Genomic DNA, 16,459 nt, shown 5'->3' on the forward strand with positions numbered 1-16,459 from the left:
TTTTGGATGTAATTATCAAGTATCATTTTCCTACTGTCAGTTTGCGTCTGCCTATAATTCACATTGTCTTTGTATTTTACCTCCATTAACTCAAACATTTTGTTATCCCTAAAGCAACCAGTTGGTAGAGAGTTTTTGTCTTTTGAAGCGTTAAGAAAAATTAATCCTGACTGACTAAGACTGAATTGTTGAAACTGTTAATAGCCATGCTGTGATCTGTACAGTACTGTACATCACATTTTGTCCCACAAAATCGCAGCACTTGAGTATCGTGTGAATGCTGGCAGAATGTTAAGCAGGGAGGGTTGATCTCCTAAGCCGACTCCTATTTCCAGTCTTGCATACAATTCTTTCCATAACATAAGTACTCCTGTTTGACAGGGTGGGCCTTTCCAGTGCAAAGAACATAATAGAGGTTGAGCACATTCAGAGCTGTGCCACGTGACTTACAAGCCAGTATGTGGTATTCAGATGATGTTTGTAGAAGACAGCTATCGAATCGGACAACAAGGCATTTAAAAACAGAAACTTGAATCCATATTCTTTACTAAAACTAGGACAATATTGCTAGCACATCTGTCTATCACAAGCACAGGAGCTTAGATTTAAATTACTATCTGGGCAATGAAACAAAGGCCTGTAGACAACTTGTGCCAAATCAGCCAGAGCAGTTAGGCCAGTCTGTAATTACATGCTGTTCCTTCGTGGAAAGATTTAGCTTTGTATGATGTTGCAGCTATTTATGCACCCTGTTTAGAAAACTGTATAATACAATAAGGAAATGTAAGACATGACTGTCCTGTTCAGTTAATGCCAGCCCAGTGTTTTGAAATGTGTCATGACATTTGTTTTAAAACCTCTTTTGTCACACTGCAGTAGTATAGCCATAATTCTTAAATCTGCATGCCATGAGAAAAGCTGTGGCATCTGCCACATGTCACAAATTAGATCAGCCCTCTTGTATCCCATTTGAAAACACTAATATCAAACTTAAAATGTAGATCAGTGTCCCTAGTTCTGGCTTTACATTAATTAATTTTTAATTTTCTGATCTTTCTTTCAGATGTCCAGGACTTGGTTCCAAAAATCTTGCACAGCACTGGGAAAAATACCCCCAAACTGGTTGTCTCAGTTGCTACTAATGGAACAATTGCCAGCCTACCAGAGGAAAAAAACACAGAGTATGCAGTATTTGCACTTGTACCTATTTTCTGCATCATGGGTCTTCTGGGAATCTTGATATGTAACGTCCTGAAAAAAAAAGGCTACCACTGCATGACGGAGAAGGAGGCCAGTGATGAACAGTCCAGTATGCAGGAGAAGGATGGTAAGCAAAAAAAGCAGGAAAGCAATGCGCTGACATCGGGAAAAATTTTATTCAGCCATCTGTTACAAAACCTGCTACTTCGGTTCAGTGTCATGGGGATTGGAGCAAATCTCAGTAGAATGAGGTACAAGGAAAGAGCCAATCTTACAAAGGCTGCCAATCCATCAGAAGTCCCGCTCCTGCGCACATCTACACTTCTACTCCCACAGACATGAGGACAGTATGCCAATAATGTGTGAAAACCCCACCTATAAAATAATGACCCTTCAGCCTTGTCTGAACTCATTCTTGTAAACCCAATATGTTCCTTCTTGTCCATCACAGTGAGCAGCACCACCAGCTATCTTTTGACAGTCAATACCACGTACAAACGTCATATCCCAGCTTAGTGGGATTCATAACATTAGGCACATTTCTTCCTGGACCCAGCAGATCAAGGCCGAATAATATGTTAGCATGCTGGTCATACCATCCATAGGATTACCTCTTTTATGTCATTGATGGTCTACTGTTTGCTGGGCAGCTATTGGTTAGCCATTCATATTGTAGTCTAGTAGCAAGATGAATGACTGGGAGTGCCAAGCTAAAAATGAGGAAAAGCTTCCATTATGTGTAGTATGTGTAGTATTGTGAACAGTTTGAGTAACAATTCCAGTTTTAACAAAACACCCAACTAAATCTTTAACAAGCAATTATTTGCAGGATTAGGTTTCTGTGAAAATTTAAATGCTGACAAAGCACATCCATTTCTCACGCAACTTGTAGTGTTCCTTTCTAAATGAATACATTGTATTGCTGTGTAACTGTTCTGGGCAGATGCTAAACTTATGTCACAATACTGGCTTTCGCACACAATATTTGGAAAGTCAGCTTTTCTTTGATTAGGTTTCATTGCATTTAAAATTGTAATACATTGAGTTTTGATCCACTATTGACACAGTGTTAATATTGTTGTTTTATTGTCAAAATGAAAGGTATTGTAAAAATAAATGTGCACTTGGGGTACTCCCTAAAACGCAATCCATTACAAAAACTAGAGTAGCCTTTATCACTGCAACCCAGCTCCTTGCTTTGCCAAGTGTGTACGCTTTTCCCACCAGCATGACATCAAGCCGATTGACAGTGATAATCCTGGACATACTGTGTGCTTGCCACTTTGTACCCAACAGTGACTGTTTAGACAGGAGAATGTGCCCAACTCTAACGGCAAAAGAGAAGATGCAAAAACAGAAGGATGAACGGATGTGTGTACTTCAGATACTAAGATGTCCGCTTTAGTGAGGAGATGCACAGCTGTTCAGATGCGACTCCTATGAATAACAGTATCTGCATAGAAAAATTGATAAAACAGGCTTAGCTGGGGTGTTAAATTATTTATTAGTGTCCCAACATGAATTCTGAAAAGAGAATGCAAAGCGGATTCACTATGCCAATTTGTAAAATCATTTATATGGGGTTAGTCCTAGAGATATTTTCATCAAAGTGTTACTTAGGAAATTAGCAAAACTGAAATCAGTGGGCTTCTGGGTCCTTGGGTCCTTTTAAAGCAGTCTGGCATGTGCTATTAAGGATAATAAAATGAAACTGAAGTCAAAATAATATACAATTAAAAGAGACATTTTATTGCAAGGGTTCAATAGATGGAGGGCTGTTGAATTTGTCAAGCTCATTGGCCTTGGTGCTTAATGCAGTTCTTGCCTTCCTCATTTTATTGTGTCAGAAAAAGCTCTGCATATATGCTGCTCACCACGGCACACATTAGACATTACTTTAGGGTAGAGAAAGTGAAAGGGTTCGGACAAGTGTACACAAGCTGTCGGTGTTTCACTGTAGGTAGAACAGGCATCAGCTCTCTAAAAGCATGAATAATGGACCGTCCTTAAAATGGCTGAAATACCTTGATCTATTCTGTCTCAGGGAACAGGGCGCTGCAGTGCTATTAATCATCATCCCCCCTGCCATTTGTCCACTGTATGATCTCAGCCTCTCCAAAGACAAATAGCTATATGCATTGGGTCCCAAAGGCATGGCTGGGTCAGGGGAGGCTTCCGGAATTTTTGGCCAAGCAAACAGAATTAGGCCTGACAGCTGATCTGAGATTGCCTGCTCTCACTGATAAAAAACACTGTCTTGAAAATAAATATTCTGTAATAAATCTGTTGTGAAGGGGTAAGATTTAAAAAAGATGGCCATGAAGCAGCTGAATTGGAATCAAACAGTAAAGTATTTTTAGAAGTCCTGCAGATTACAGTGTATTTATTTTTATATAATGTGGACTGACGCAGCATTCAGGTGCTGATGTAAGGCTGTGCCTTTGAGGGTTCAGGGGCTCTTTGCCGACATGTTCAATAATTCTTTTGTGATCCACAGGCAGTGGCTGCCCTTATATAATTGATGACGGCAATGAAGACACCATCAGCGTGCTGGTGCGACTGATCACAGAGAAGAAAGGTGCGTCAGATACAGCATGAGGAAGCCTGATGATGGACATCTTTTCCTGCATGCCAAGTAAACTTTGAAATAACTCGATTTTGCTTTGTTATTTAGAAAATGCTGCTGCTTTGGAAGAGCTTCTGAAAGAATATGAAAGCAAACAGAACACTGTGAGCAAGAGATCTTCCATCAGGTATGCAATCACTTTGTTACTTGTTTCTGGGACTTTCTGGTAGACTGTGGTGATAGGCGAGCCAACTTCACATGCACAACGTGGGCCAATTTTGGTTTAACTATCCCACGAATCTATTGACTTCTCCCTCATTCACATTTAGTCTCCCATGTCGATTAATTTTTAAATGACACTCTAGGGTGAGTTGAAAAAGGGGGGTTCTAGTGGTCACAGTAAAGGTCTGCAGTATTAGACTTGTTAAAAGTTTTCAGTTTTAGCCCACGTCCCTTTTCTCAATATTGAAATATTGTTGTTTGTATTATTGTTATATTGTCTGACACCTTTAATGGTCGTAGTAGTCTTGTCATAATAAATTAGAGTGCATTAAAAGACATAATTTCATTTTATTTAAACACAAACCGGCTTACGTGATGTACTCCCTTAACGCTGTTTCCATGCCACTTTTTCAGTGGTGCTCGCTTTATTCAGAGGATGTAAAAGTTTACTTAGAGTTGGTGCCAATTGATTTTAGAAGTGATCCATTAGATCATATTCGAGATGGAGCATTGGTACATTAAAGGTCTGATGATGAACCACAGGCACGCTCTGAACCAGCAACCTTGTGGTTTTAAGCCCAGTCCCTTAGTCTCTAAATCTTACTGCCTGCTTGTGTAAAAATATACTTCTTGCATCATATGAAGATTCGATCGACTTTTCTTGTTAAACAAAGCTCTGTGCTTGTTTAATGCTGTCAGGCTAGAGCTGGACATACACGCGTCACCAGTGAAGTCATTCATGTCCGATTTACTCGTATTAACACCTTCAGGTATTGCATACAACAATTAAGACCTTTTGCTGGTTATATACTATAATTGTATGGCTTTGGCTACACTCTGGCACTTGTATAGGATCTTGACCTAGAAAACTGATGGACTTGCGTTCTCATGAAATCAGCATTGGCATTTAACCCGGTCATTGACAAGTACATCTTTTAGACAATCTAAACCCATGAGAGGGGCAATATGACCTCATAGTTATTCGGTATACAAAGGAACTTGAAGTAAGGTTGGTGTCTCTGGGTATATAATATGAAGGAAAACAATATTTTCTACTTAACGACCCTATTTCTGCTCAAATGAGAGTTTGGTACTCTAAATCATTTATTTATAACCCACCATAGTGATCAGGGGATTTGTGTGAATCCCCAATATCTGTCATGGACTTCAGTTTCCGTCACTTTATCAATGTTTGTGTCAGAGGCCAATGTGCATGGAATTGGGTGGCACACAATTTCATGATATGCATTTGCCCCAAAACACACAAGCATTAAGAGATGCATTGTTTAATTAGAAGCAATGAGGTAGTGAACAAGCTGGCATGCCTGTTCCTGTGCTTGGAAAAACTAGATTTTATTTGCTCCTCAGTGACTAACAACAAAAGGATAAATTAAGCCAAAACATATGAACCCAAAGACAAGCTGCTATTGAGCATCTGTAAGGGGTTTGAAGGAGTCTGGCCAAGGAAATAAAAGCAGGATACACTTCCACTGCGAGCACAGCTGCCTTCATGCGTTAATAGAGCGGCCATATTATTCATTAAATGCCTCGCAGGCTGTGAACTCCCACCAAGGACAAGGAGGAACCACAGCAGCACAATGGAAAACATGACAGTCTGTCTGGCAGGAGGCCAGCCGGTGCCTCTTACCTTACTTCGAGGCCGCGAGTTTCCACAAGTTAGCTTCACTGGGCGATTTTAGCCAGATTCTGATGCAGATGGCATTAGTTATCAACTCGCCATGTATTAAATAAGACAGGGACTCTGGGCAGGGATCCATTCTGCATACAAACACTTGGCAAATATCAGTCCTTTGTTAAAGTGTTACAAGCAGACATTTAAGAAAGGCCAAGAGCATCTGAACCTATTAAGAAAAGGTCAGGCAAAAGCAAAGGCCATTAGGATTACAATGGAACTTGCTGTCGTGTAGATAGAGAGAGAGAGATACTTTATTAATCCCAAGGGGAAATTCACATAATCCAGCAGCAGTATACTGATACAAAAAAAAAAAAAAACAATAAATTAGAGTAATAAAAATGCATGTAAAAACAGACAATAACTTTGAACAATGTTAGCATTTACCTCCTCGGGTGGAATTGAAGAGTCGGATAGTGTGGGGGCGGAATGATCTCCTCAGTCTGTATTGGCACTTGAGTACATTTTTTTCCCTCTCTTTCATGCAGATTTCCTCCTCTGCCTCAGCTACACCAGTTCAAATCTCTACCCCACCTCTGCAAACACCAGCAGCACCTACACACTGTGCATGGACTTGTGGCACCCAGTGGCCCCTGCTGCACCCGCTGTACACAGAAGAAATGGCCAGAAATCCTGGTACCCACTGACACAACAAAGTCCTCAAAGGTGGGGAGCAAAAACACCCGTCCAGGAGAGATCACCATCCTATCTGTGGGCAGGTAAGAAGACTGCTAATAAGCAAATGTGCGCTCGGCCCAAGGCTGCCATAAATCTAAATTTGCTCCAATCCTCCTTCAGTGTAAACAGAGTTTTCTTTGAAACTTGTTGCTGCTCTGTAACACAGCATATGTGGTGACACGTGCTGCTAATGGCACTAAATACTGATCAGTTTAAGACAGCCAGCTAAATCCAAGTTAGTGTAACAGAGGAAGGCACAATCATGAATCATGTTTCCCAAAATATGGCAACAGTATGAGGGCTAAGCCAGAGTGAGGAGTGCCGAGATGAACGGAGCAGCTCAAACATTTTTGCCTGACTTGTGTTTCTGCTCCTCAGGTTTCGAGTGGCCCACATCCCTGAACTGAAATCAATGCCACTGGAAGAGCTCAGCCCCCCAGAGTCAAGTGACACAGACTCCATCGACACTTCACACACAGAGCCAGCAGAAGAGAAATCCCTTTTGGGTGGCTCGTCTTCATCACGTGCCAAGTCCAAGTGGCTGAAACCTGGGGACAGCAAATTAGAGGTAAGCAACTGAGACGCACCAGTGATGCAAGCAACCTGCCCTGTGCTTTTTAAATCAAACACGTTCATGGGATGTTCAAAGTCTCCATCTGTCAGTCGCAATTCTTCTGTCTGAGCCTTAATTGGGATTCCGTTGGCTTTGGTTTTAAAAGTGGTTCAGTGCTCCTTGAACACACTTTGGATTATGGGACTATTGCATATAATGCCTTTAAAAAAGCATGCCAGGCCCAGACACAGGTGCCATAACATGCTTTTTATGCACTAAAATCCTTCTACGACTAACTTTATTTCAGCATTACAACAGCTGAACCGCAGTCATGTTGGGTTATCAGCTGTTAGATTTCTAAGACATGTGTTCATTCTTAAAGGGAGGGGTGTCCTTTCCTTCGCCTTTAGTTCTTTAATTTAATTTTAACTTGGGGGACCACTTTCAGCACCCATGACGGGATATGCGTCAGTGTGAAGGACAAACAACATAGGAATCCTTTCCACAGACACTTGTTTTCTTTAAAAAAAAATCTGGGGAGGCATGGTCAGATGAACCAGCCACCCATTGAGGCAAGTCGGCCCCCCAGATAAGGTCCGTGTGCAGGCAACACATTTACAAGATCTGTAGCCCTTTCTCCTCTTTGGCTTACCTTGCTTGTTTCACAGCATGACAATTTCGACCCTTTTTTCTCCCCCCCTACTCATCACAGGACAGAAAACTCATCATAAAGCTGGGAGAAACTAATCTTATAATATAAAGGTAATAACAAATGCCTCCATGATGTGGTGGTTGGGGCTTCTAGCTGCAGTAGCCTGCCTTTTTGCTTGCTAAGCGCCTTTCTGCAATGCAGTAGCTGCTCCTTAAGGAATTCGTGTTTTTTTTTTTTTTTTGCATGCTGTTTCTTTCAAACCGTCTCCTTTTTCACTTTAGTCCCCGTTTAGCTGGTTAGAAACCTGTCGTTGTCATTCTGCTGTCTATTTATTTCATTGTTCTGTTTACCAATGGTATATTTCCTAGCCTGAAACATCGCTAAGAGCAGAAACCAGCTGCGCTGTCACTTAGTTATATTGTTCAAACAAGTCGGGACCTTTTTGTGCTTCACACTTGTGTGCCAGGGAGGCACTGACTACCCTGCAGCTTGTTGCGACAATTCTACTTTGCAGGGGAAATCAATCACTGGGAGCACCGTGCTCTGCAGGTTACTGTTGGAAAAGGCAGCTACTGCTTTCTGTAAAGCGCCCTCTTCTGCTTACCATCCACATGGCTTCTCAGAAGAGCAGCAACAGAATCCAATTCCATCCTGAATGAAGTGTTTCCTTAGTATGTCAGACATATGAACAAAAGAGAAGACAAGAGCCCCACAACCGGTGAGCTCCCTGACAAAAGAAAGTGTGTCAAGCCCTTACTGTATGCCAAGGAGCCCACCAGTGAGGCCAGTGGAAATGAGGGGTAAAGTGGCACCATCTGGCAGGACGTTCAGAATTCACTCATTTGATGCCAACCTTAAATGAAGGGACTCGCTCAGTGCAGAACTGTAAAGGCCAAACCTGCACACGAGCCACTTCAGGACTGGTTAGGTAACTACACTCTTGGTCAACAGCCCGTATTTTTTATTCAGTTTATACTTTCATCTATTAAACCCTGAATGTGTGTGTTTTTTCTCTGGTATATCCACACCACTGAGTCTTTTCCTGCCAAGTTTTGCACGGGGCAGACAACAGGTCACATTTTTGTTTTTACACACATGTGCTTTACTGCACCCCTGCTCGTGATAAACACGCTGGACTTAAATTATACAAATAAACCTGTTAGTTACTCACCTGAACTGACCAGCCCACTAAAAGGCGTCAGCGGGCACTGGGCTCACATGGGACACACAGCTGCTCGTCCCAGAATGCACCAATACTGTCCCAGATAAAATGGCCTCATGCAATCCAAGAAAGGAGGACAGTGCAGGAATAATTTGAAATCCATGGAAACTGTTGGAAAATTAGTCAAAACGAGAAGAACGGTCACTAAATAAGCGTCAAGGAGGAGAGGGAGGACGGTCGTGGTCACGTGCCTGATGTCCCCTGCACTTACAGCACTCAGTGTTCATTCCCTTTTTCTTTTACAGGTAAACAACTGATGGAACAAGCACAGTTTGGCCAAATTCTGGGAAGACCAACCGCTGATGTCAAAACGAAGGCTGAAAACTTGGAAATGTGCAACACACATCAACAAAGCCCAGAACAATCTGTAAAACTGTCACTTTAATCTCCGATTTGCTTCTCATGTCTAGGAGGAGCGTTAAAAATGCTTTATTTTGGCAAAATTGCTGAAGAATCAAATTAGCCTTTCATAAAAGTTTATTTTTTCAACATGAAAACACTAAATGGCTTCTTTTCATAGCCACTGACAACAGTGCTGGAGTGGCAGGAAAAAGCAGCAGCCAGTGTTGGATTTGAGATTTGAAATTCTTGCTCTCATTTCGGGAGTACAGAGATGGGCAGGCTGGGGTTCAGACAGGGGAGGTGGATGGAGCTGCCGTTTAGGGACCTGAATTTGGGGCCCCCCATGCGTTGTAGGGTACCCTTAAGATCGGCCTGATAGTAAAGGGCTTGTAAAGCGGTAAGCGGAATCTGCTGTTACAAAGGCCTGCGACTACCCAGGAGACCTCGGGGCTCAGCCTGCCTCAGCTATTGGGATTAGGAGAGTGAAGCATACGAGGGGGAATTCTGGAAGTGAAAAAATTCAAACACAACCCCTCAGCCTGCCCTTTATACAGGAATCAACTACAGCAGGTACTCCGAGAAAGGGGGCAGCAACAGGAAAGGCATTTGTGGGCACTAAAATAACAAACCTAATGCAAGTCGTGAACCCGTGAGAGGTGCCCTCTGCTAGCAGACATTGGGACACCCTTCACTTGTGGCCTCTGAAATCTGGCACTGGTTAAACCGACACAGCCGATTGATTACCTCACGCTGGCCGTAGGCACCTGGCTGGGAGAAACCCGAATAAATATTCATGTGGGCAAAACCACTTTTTATAGTGAAGTAGACATATTGTTAAGAAGGTTTACAGGAAAAAAAAAAAACCTAAAAAAAACGTAGAGTTTACATGTTGCTCTCACTTTTCGTTGTTTACAGAGAGTTATGTTTTCTTGTTATAAACTTGTAATTTATTGGTTGGGTGCTTTAAAGGTTGTTTTTTTTTTTCTGTCAAGATTGTGTTTATTATTTACCGGAATGTCTCATTGCTCTACAACCTTGTAGGTTTAATTTATTTGTTTTGTTCTTCTTTGCTAGGAGATTTATGTTCTTTAAGTAAAGAATCAAATTTCAAACCTGCCTTTCTGTCTCTTTATTCTCCCCAAACCCCGCAAAAACAGCACAAAAGTGACAACTGGCTGCGATGACTGTTACTATGATGGCGTCTTCACAGAGAACGGCGATTAAATTTAAGATGACCAGCCTGACTTACACCTACACTCCAAATCGAAGCACTTTGTGCCAGCGCTTGCTTTATAAGGCCTTGGCAATGCTCACCATGTGAGGCCCGCGTGCAGACCGCTCACACGAAGCATGTGCGCCATCGGGGACTAAAACGCATTTGGACCCTTGGCGGCCTCGTCAGATAGTGACAGTGCTTGGTCATCGTCACCCCCCCAACAATCTCACAGCAGAGGACGAGAGATGGAGAGAGTTGCAACGGTCATAACTGACTTTAAGAGGAAAAACGGAAAAGGTAACCCAAAGTGAGGGACCTGCACGATGAAGAAATATTTTTGCACGTCCCCTTTGCACTTTGATGACCTGTTGCGTTACATTCAGTTCTTTGTTCACCCTCGTAAGAGCGTCTCCTCAAAATTCACCAACATTGGGCGCACGCTGACAGAGGATGTGCACCCTGGTCTGTTAATAGTACGTGTTCAGGCTGCAGAATCCCCCGGCTTTTCCCCAAATGCTTTTTCTTTGCCTTCGCAGATCGATCTCACAGATATTTCCATTTCTGCCGTACAAACTTTCATCTTTGCCCATGGTGTGGGTGATTTGTCGCCCCAAATTGGATCACGTTTGGCTATTTTGGTGCGGGTCCGACATATCACTTTACACAACTCTTCCTTGAATGAGCCCACATTTTCCTACACACACACAGGTCCGTGGGGTCACAAAATACTGGATGCACGCGGTCGGCAACAAAAGGGTCCTGGCGCCATGAGGGATGAGGAAACTTATGTCACCCACACCCTAGACGCAGACGTGCCAAGTACAAACAGGCCTTTAGTCACAGTCAGGCTCCAACTCCACCACAACACCCCACTAGTCTGACGATGGATGACACCATTTTTGCAATATTTATTTAAATGGACTTTATTTTGGTCTAATATAAGGAAAAACAGCACGTGTCAAAAATGTCAGCCAAATCTCAAACTTACCTCTGAAAACAAAGATGGAGGTCAACAGCGAGGCTGTGAGGTTTCTCGCACCCAACATGAAGATCGTTCCACATACTACAAAAAGCCACATTTTTCTAGAGGAGAAATTACTTTGAGCCTAAAATAGAAAACTGGAGAAAAACTCGTAAAGACGACAGTTGAGGGTTGTTATGAACATTTTAACTTGAACTTAGTGAAGAGAGCACCTTACTTATTTGGCACAAAGTCGGGGATGGGTAAGGAACTGCGCCCCGCTAGCCCTAAATGCAGAAACACCCCAAGTGATGTAAAATCAAATAGATGGCTTGTTTCAAACTGAAGCTTGTCCCAAATTTTGTTGGCCTATGTCTTTCTCCGAGGTGACTTGCAATGTTTAAGTGACGATTCTTTTATCTAATCGTAGCACAGACTGGCAAAGTGACCTGCTCAGGATTTGAAACCACAACCTCAGGGCTTGAAGTCCAAGGCCTTAACCACTACGCCACACTGCCTGCCTAATATTTTTTTTTCTTACCGCAATTTCAGTTGTGTTGACCCGAGTGCCACGCACTACACTGACTTTCACTGCCATCCCATGCCAGGCTACTCTTGACAGTTGTGACATCTCATGGTCTGCTCAAAGTCACATTCACAGAGACTGTCCTCCGACTCGCAGTTGGCAATAAGCCACTTCAATCATCATATGCATTTTCTTTCCAGATTTATTTTACTTTTTTAGTATTTAGAAGGGCATTTGTGACGTCAGTAGAGGAGCAACAGACCAAAGAGGGGGACTTTAAAAGAAATGTTTACTCGTATACTCAACAGTAAAGCAAACAAAAAGAAATCTTAAGATTATTATAAATAGCTAAAAGTCAAATCATGCTAGAAAGTCAGGGAGTTCTCTGACCAGGGATTTCATCCTGGGGAAGGAAGAAGAAAAACAGAACACGTTACACGCTCTCCCCAAACTTGGAGCACACACACGGCGTCCTTCTAAAGGCCTATTAGCCATTAAAATAAAACTAAATTACACCTATAACAGGAGACACAGAAGCAAAGAATCCACGGTACAATATTTAACACTAATTATAATAGAGCTTCAAACAATTAAAACACAAAACTTGAAAATGCTAATACAAAAGGGTAACATCTCCCATGATGCTGTTTTAACTCAGAACTCCCTTTTTGGCCTAGCGGTTGGTTATAAGCTGGTGGAAATGAAGAACTGAAAAAGGGGAAGCAAAAAAGGAACATCACTTAACATCTAACAGTAGTATAACATTCTGTATGTGGGAATGTAATGCAACATCTAACATATGATATTATAACATACACTAGAAGATTTAACATATAATAACAAATGTCAAAACATAAACATAAAAATAATATCATAACATATGTTGGAACATCACATCTAATAATAATATAACAAGTGCTGGAACACAGCTTAACATCTAAAATATAATATTATAATAGAACATATGAGGGGGGACCCAAAAATAATGAGACTTTTTTTCTGGAGAATGGAGGGGCGTTAGTTAGTTCTGACGTTTGCTGACTAGGTGTGTGTAGTAGACTGCACTCTGCATCATCTGGCCAAGCAGTGTCCTTAGGGAAAGGTCTGTAAGGTCAGCGTCATTTTTTTTTTTTCTTGAGCCTCTCTTATATGTCTTCATCGATTTTGTGAGGGCAGATGTGAAAGAATAATGTGTTTGCATCAAGTTTTGCTTCCTTTTAGAGAAAACAGTGGCTTCTTCTACATCACAACACTCCCACCCATACAGCACCGAGTGTGTGGCCATTTCTCACAAAAAACAGCATGACAACGGATCCCCATCTCCCAAACAGACCTTGCACCCTGCGATTTTTTTTCCTATTTCCAAGAATTAAAAGGGACCTTAAACGAAAGTGTTTTCAGGATATAGAGGATGAAGAAGCAAACGACGGAGGCACTGCAGGCTATCATTTTGCAAGAGTTTCAGAACAGTTTAAACAATGGAAAAAGTGGTGGGAGAAGTGTATTGCGTCTCGGGGAGAATATTTTGGGGATGATTAAATTTTGGAAATGTTTAGAGAAATATAGGATATATATATATATATATATATATATATATATACACACACACACACATACTGTACATACAGTTAAGTCCATTAATATTTGAACAGACAACTTTTTCTAATTTTGGTTCTGTACATTACCACAATGAATTTTAAATGAAACAACTCAGATGCAGATGAAGTGCAGACTTTCAGCTTTAATTCAGTGGGTTGAACAAAAAGATTGCATAAAAATGTGAGCTAATTAAAGCATTTTTAACACAATCCCTTTATTTCAGGGGCTCAAAAGTAATTGGACAAATTAAATAACTGGAAATAAAATGTTCATTTCTAATACTTGGTTGAAAACCCTTTGCTGGCAATGACAGCCTGAAGTCTTGAACTCATGGACATCACCAGATGCTGGGTTTTCTCCTTTTTAATGCTCTGTGTGTGTGTATATATATATATATATATATATATATATATATATATATATAAATCCATGTTTCTCTGACTGTCCACTTTTCACGAGAGAACTACTTAACGGATTTAGATCGTTTTTTTTTTCTATAATTTGCTTTAACATTGCAGTTGATTTTGCGACTTCCCTCATTGTGCTATGTATCATAGTATCGATTTATTTGCTCAAATCCAAGAGAGACACAGTGGGCATAGGGAAGGGGAGGCGGTGGGGCCCTCCTCACTCACATGTCTGCCTCAGGTTACTCCTTACCTCTGCTTAGCTAGAGCACGAGAGAATTACTTAATGGGAAGGTTTTTTTTCTACACTTTGCTTGAACATTCTGCTTGATTTTGCGACTTCTCTTATTGTGCTAAGAATCACAGTTCATTTGCAGGAGTGATATATTTGCACTAACCTGAGACAGAGGCTAAGGGCCTGAGGGGAGGGGGATGCGTGACATCAGGAGTGGGGAGCCAGGCAGGGCCTTCCTCGCTGTCCTGTTTCGCTACTATACAGGTGGAGCTGGAGGGGACAGCTAGTTTAACATATAATAATAATATATGCTGGAACGTAATTTAACTTCTAACATATTACAATAAGATAATGTGTTTAATTTAAAAGGGATATCAGCATACAGGGGCACAAACATTCAAACATGTAAATTTAGTCAACAGAAAGCCTTTTGGTTTTCTGTCCCCCAAATGTCGGCCCTGCACTCCAGTATCCATCAGCTTTGAGGGGAAGGGAGTTCTTTGTGAACCCCAAATTACGTGTTTTTTGATTGTTTATCTGTGTTCTCTGGGACGTTCTCAGATGGGCTGCCTTAGAGTATTTTATTAAGTATCTTCAAACCCAAACAAGATTTAATATGTACAAGGGGTGTTCAATAATTTATCTACCCAAGTATGAAAGAAAGTAGCAAGCACGTTGAAACAAGTCTAGGCACAGTGTGACACGTCTCAGGGTTACTCATGCACAGTTGTGGCTCAGTGCGAGTCTAACATTCCAAGAGACAGGATGACAGGAGAGCCCTTGTGCGAATCAAGTAAGAAAATGCTAGATTTGGAGCAACATGCAGTGATACAATTTCTCACAAAGAAAGGGAAAAAGCCAAAGGAGATCTATGAACGCATGACTGCAGTTTATGGTGGGTCTGCCCCATCATCCTACAAAGTAAAGTTTTGGTGCAAGCAGTTTAAGTGGGGCAGATGAATTAAGGTTTTCCCAAACAGGTGAAGAAATTGGCATCTCGGCAGGTACAATTTGTAAAATAATTCATGACAAGTTGGGCATGTCAGAGGTCATTGCAAGATGGGTTCCAAGAATGTTGATGCCTTGTCTGAAGGCCATCAGGCTCCAGTGCTGTAAGGAGAACTTAAGAGATGCTCCATGAAGACCAAGTGAATGTTTTTCATTGTTTGGTGACTGGAGACGAGACTTGGGTCTATCACAGAGATCCCGAGTCCAATATGGAGTAAATGCACAAGCACAAGCACAAGTCACTCCCCCACCCCAAAAAAGTTCAAGACAGAAAAATATGCAGGAAAGTCATGGCAACTGTCTTCTGGGATATTGAAGAATTTTTGCTTCTCGAGTTCAAGCTATAAAAGACAACCATAACCGGGGAGAGATACGCCAACACAATGATCGCTTCGTGGGAGTCAATCAAGAAGAAAAGATGAGGAAAACTCAAAGTAGACATGCTGCTTCTTCATGACAAGGTACCAGTTCACATGTCACATCAATCACAGGCTGCCATCCGAGATTGCGGGTTCCAGCAGCTGAACCATCCACCCTACAATCCTCACTTTGCTCCCTTAGATTATTTCCTGTTGCGAGTTTGGAAGAAATCTCTCCATGGACAGCGTTTTTCAAGTGATGAAGACGTCAAAGCAGCGGTGATGTCCTGGTTTGAAGATCAAACAGAAGATTCTTTTTCAAATGGATTTAAGTCATTGCAGGAAAAGTGAATGAAGTATATAGAGTTATCAAGGGACTATATAGAAAAATAAAACATGTATTGAAAACTCTTTTCTTTTCTACTGAGGTATGTAAATTATTGAATGCTCCTCATAATAAAGAAAACACACTGATAATGATAAAAATAAAATAAAATCAGTCTTACCTTTCAGTCGTCACAGGATACTGCCTTTCCCTGTGTGCAAGTTGACCTCGGGAGGATGCAAAAACTGAAATGCTCTTGTAAACACCTCTCACATTTACTAAGCGACAAAATGCACTCCAGAAAGTACTGCCAGCCTGCCAGCCACGGTCACACTGCAGCTAAAGGTGACCCAATTTCAATGTTTTGTTCATTTTTTTTCCCCCCAAGCAATCAAATTCATTTTGCACATGATCTAAATTTTAATCGTGGAATAAAATGGGCGTTAAATAAAACCAAATCTGTGAGCCCTTACTGAGCACATGGACACCAACATCATGTTGGCTGCTGTGCTACTTAACCTTGTTTTCACTGCAAATTTGTCAGCTTATGAAGTCAAGGAAGAGAGAAAGCAAATGAAAACCTGTAGCTGTTGCTTTGGGTGCAATGATTACTGCTGTATCTGTACAGAGAGAGCTGTGGACACAACAGAAGTGCTCAGGACTGGTACAGGCAGTGCATTGCCAATTTAAGAAGG

General features: G+C 41.5%; 1 protein-coding gene across 3 annotated transcripts in view; it reads left to right on the forward strand.

The window, feature by feature from the left end:
* relt (RELT TNF receptor) overlaps positions 1-9,371 on the forward strand; it is a 41,184-nt gene extending 31,813 nt beyond the window's left edge. For 2 of the 3 annotated variants that reach the window (XM_039744254.1, XM_039744256.1), the window contains exons 6-12: positions 1,064-1,327; positions 3,698-3,778; positions 3,875-3,953; positions 6,170-6,400; positions 6,738-6,927; positions 7,625-7,674; positions 9,032-9,371. In XM_039744254.1, the coding sequence (XP_039600188.1) occupies positions 1,064-1,327; positions 3,698-3,778; positions 3,875-3,953; positions 6,170-6,400; positions 6,738-6,927; positions 7,625-7,672 (893 nt within the window). In that variant the 3' untranslated portion in view covers positions 7,673-7,674; positions 9,032-9,371. The remainder of the gene's footprint in view (positions 1-1,063; positions 1,328-3,697; positions 3,779-3,874; positions 3,954-6,169; positions 6,401-6,737; positions 6,928-7,624; positions 7,675-9,031) is intronic. The other variant, XM_039744257.1, reaches the window with a different exon arrangement.
* The last annotated feature ends 7,088 nt before the right edge of the window (positions 9,372-16,459 follow it).

This window comes from Polypterus senegalus, chromosome 2, assembly GCF_016835505.1.
Source record: "Polypterus senegalus isolate Bchr_013 chromosome 2, ASM1683550v1, whole genome shotgun sequence".
NCBI lineage: Eukaryota > Metazoa > Chordata > Cladistia > Polypteriformes > Polypteridae > Polypterus > Polypterus senegalus.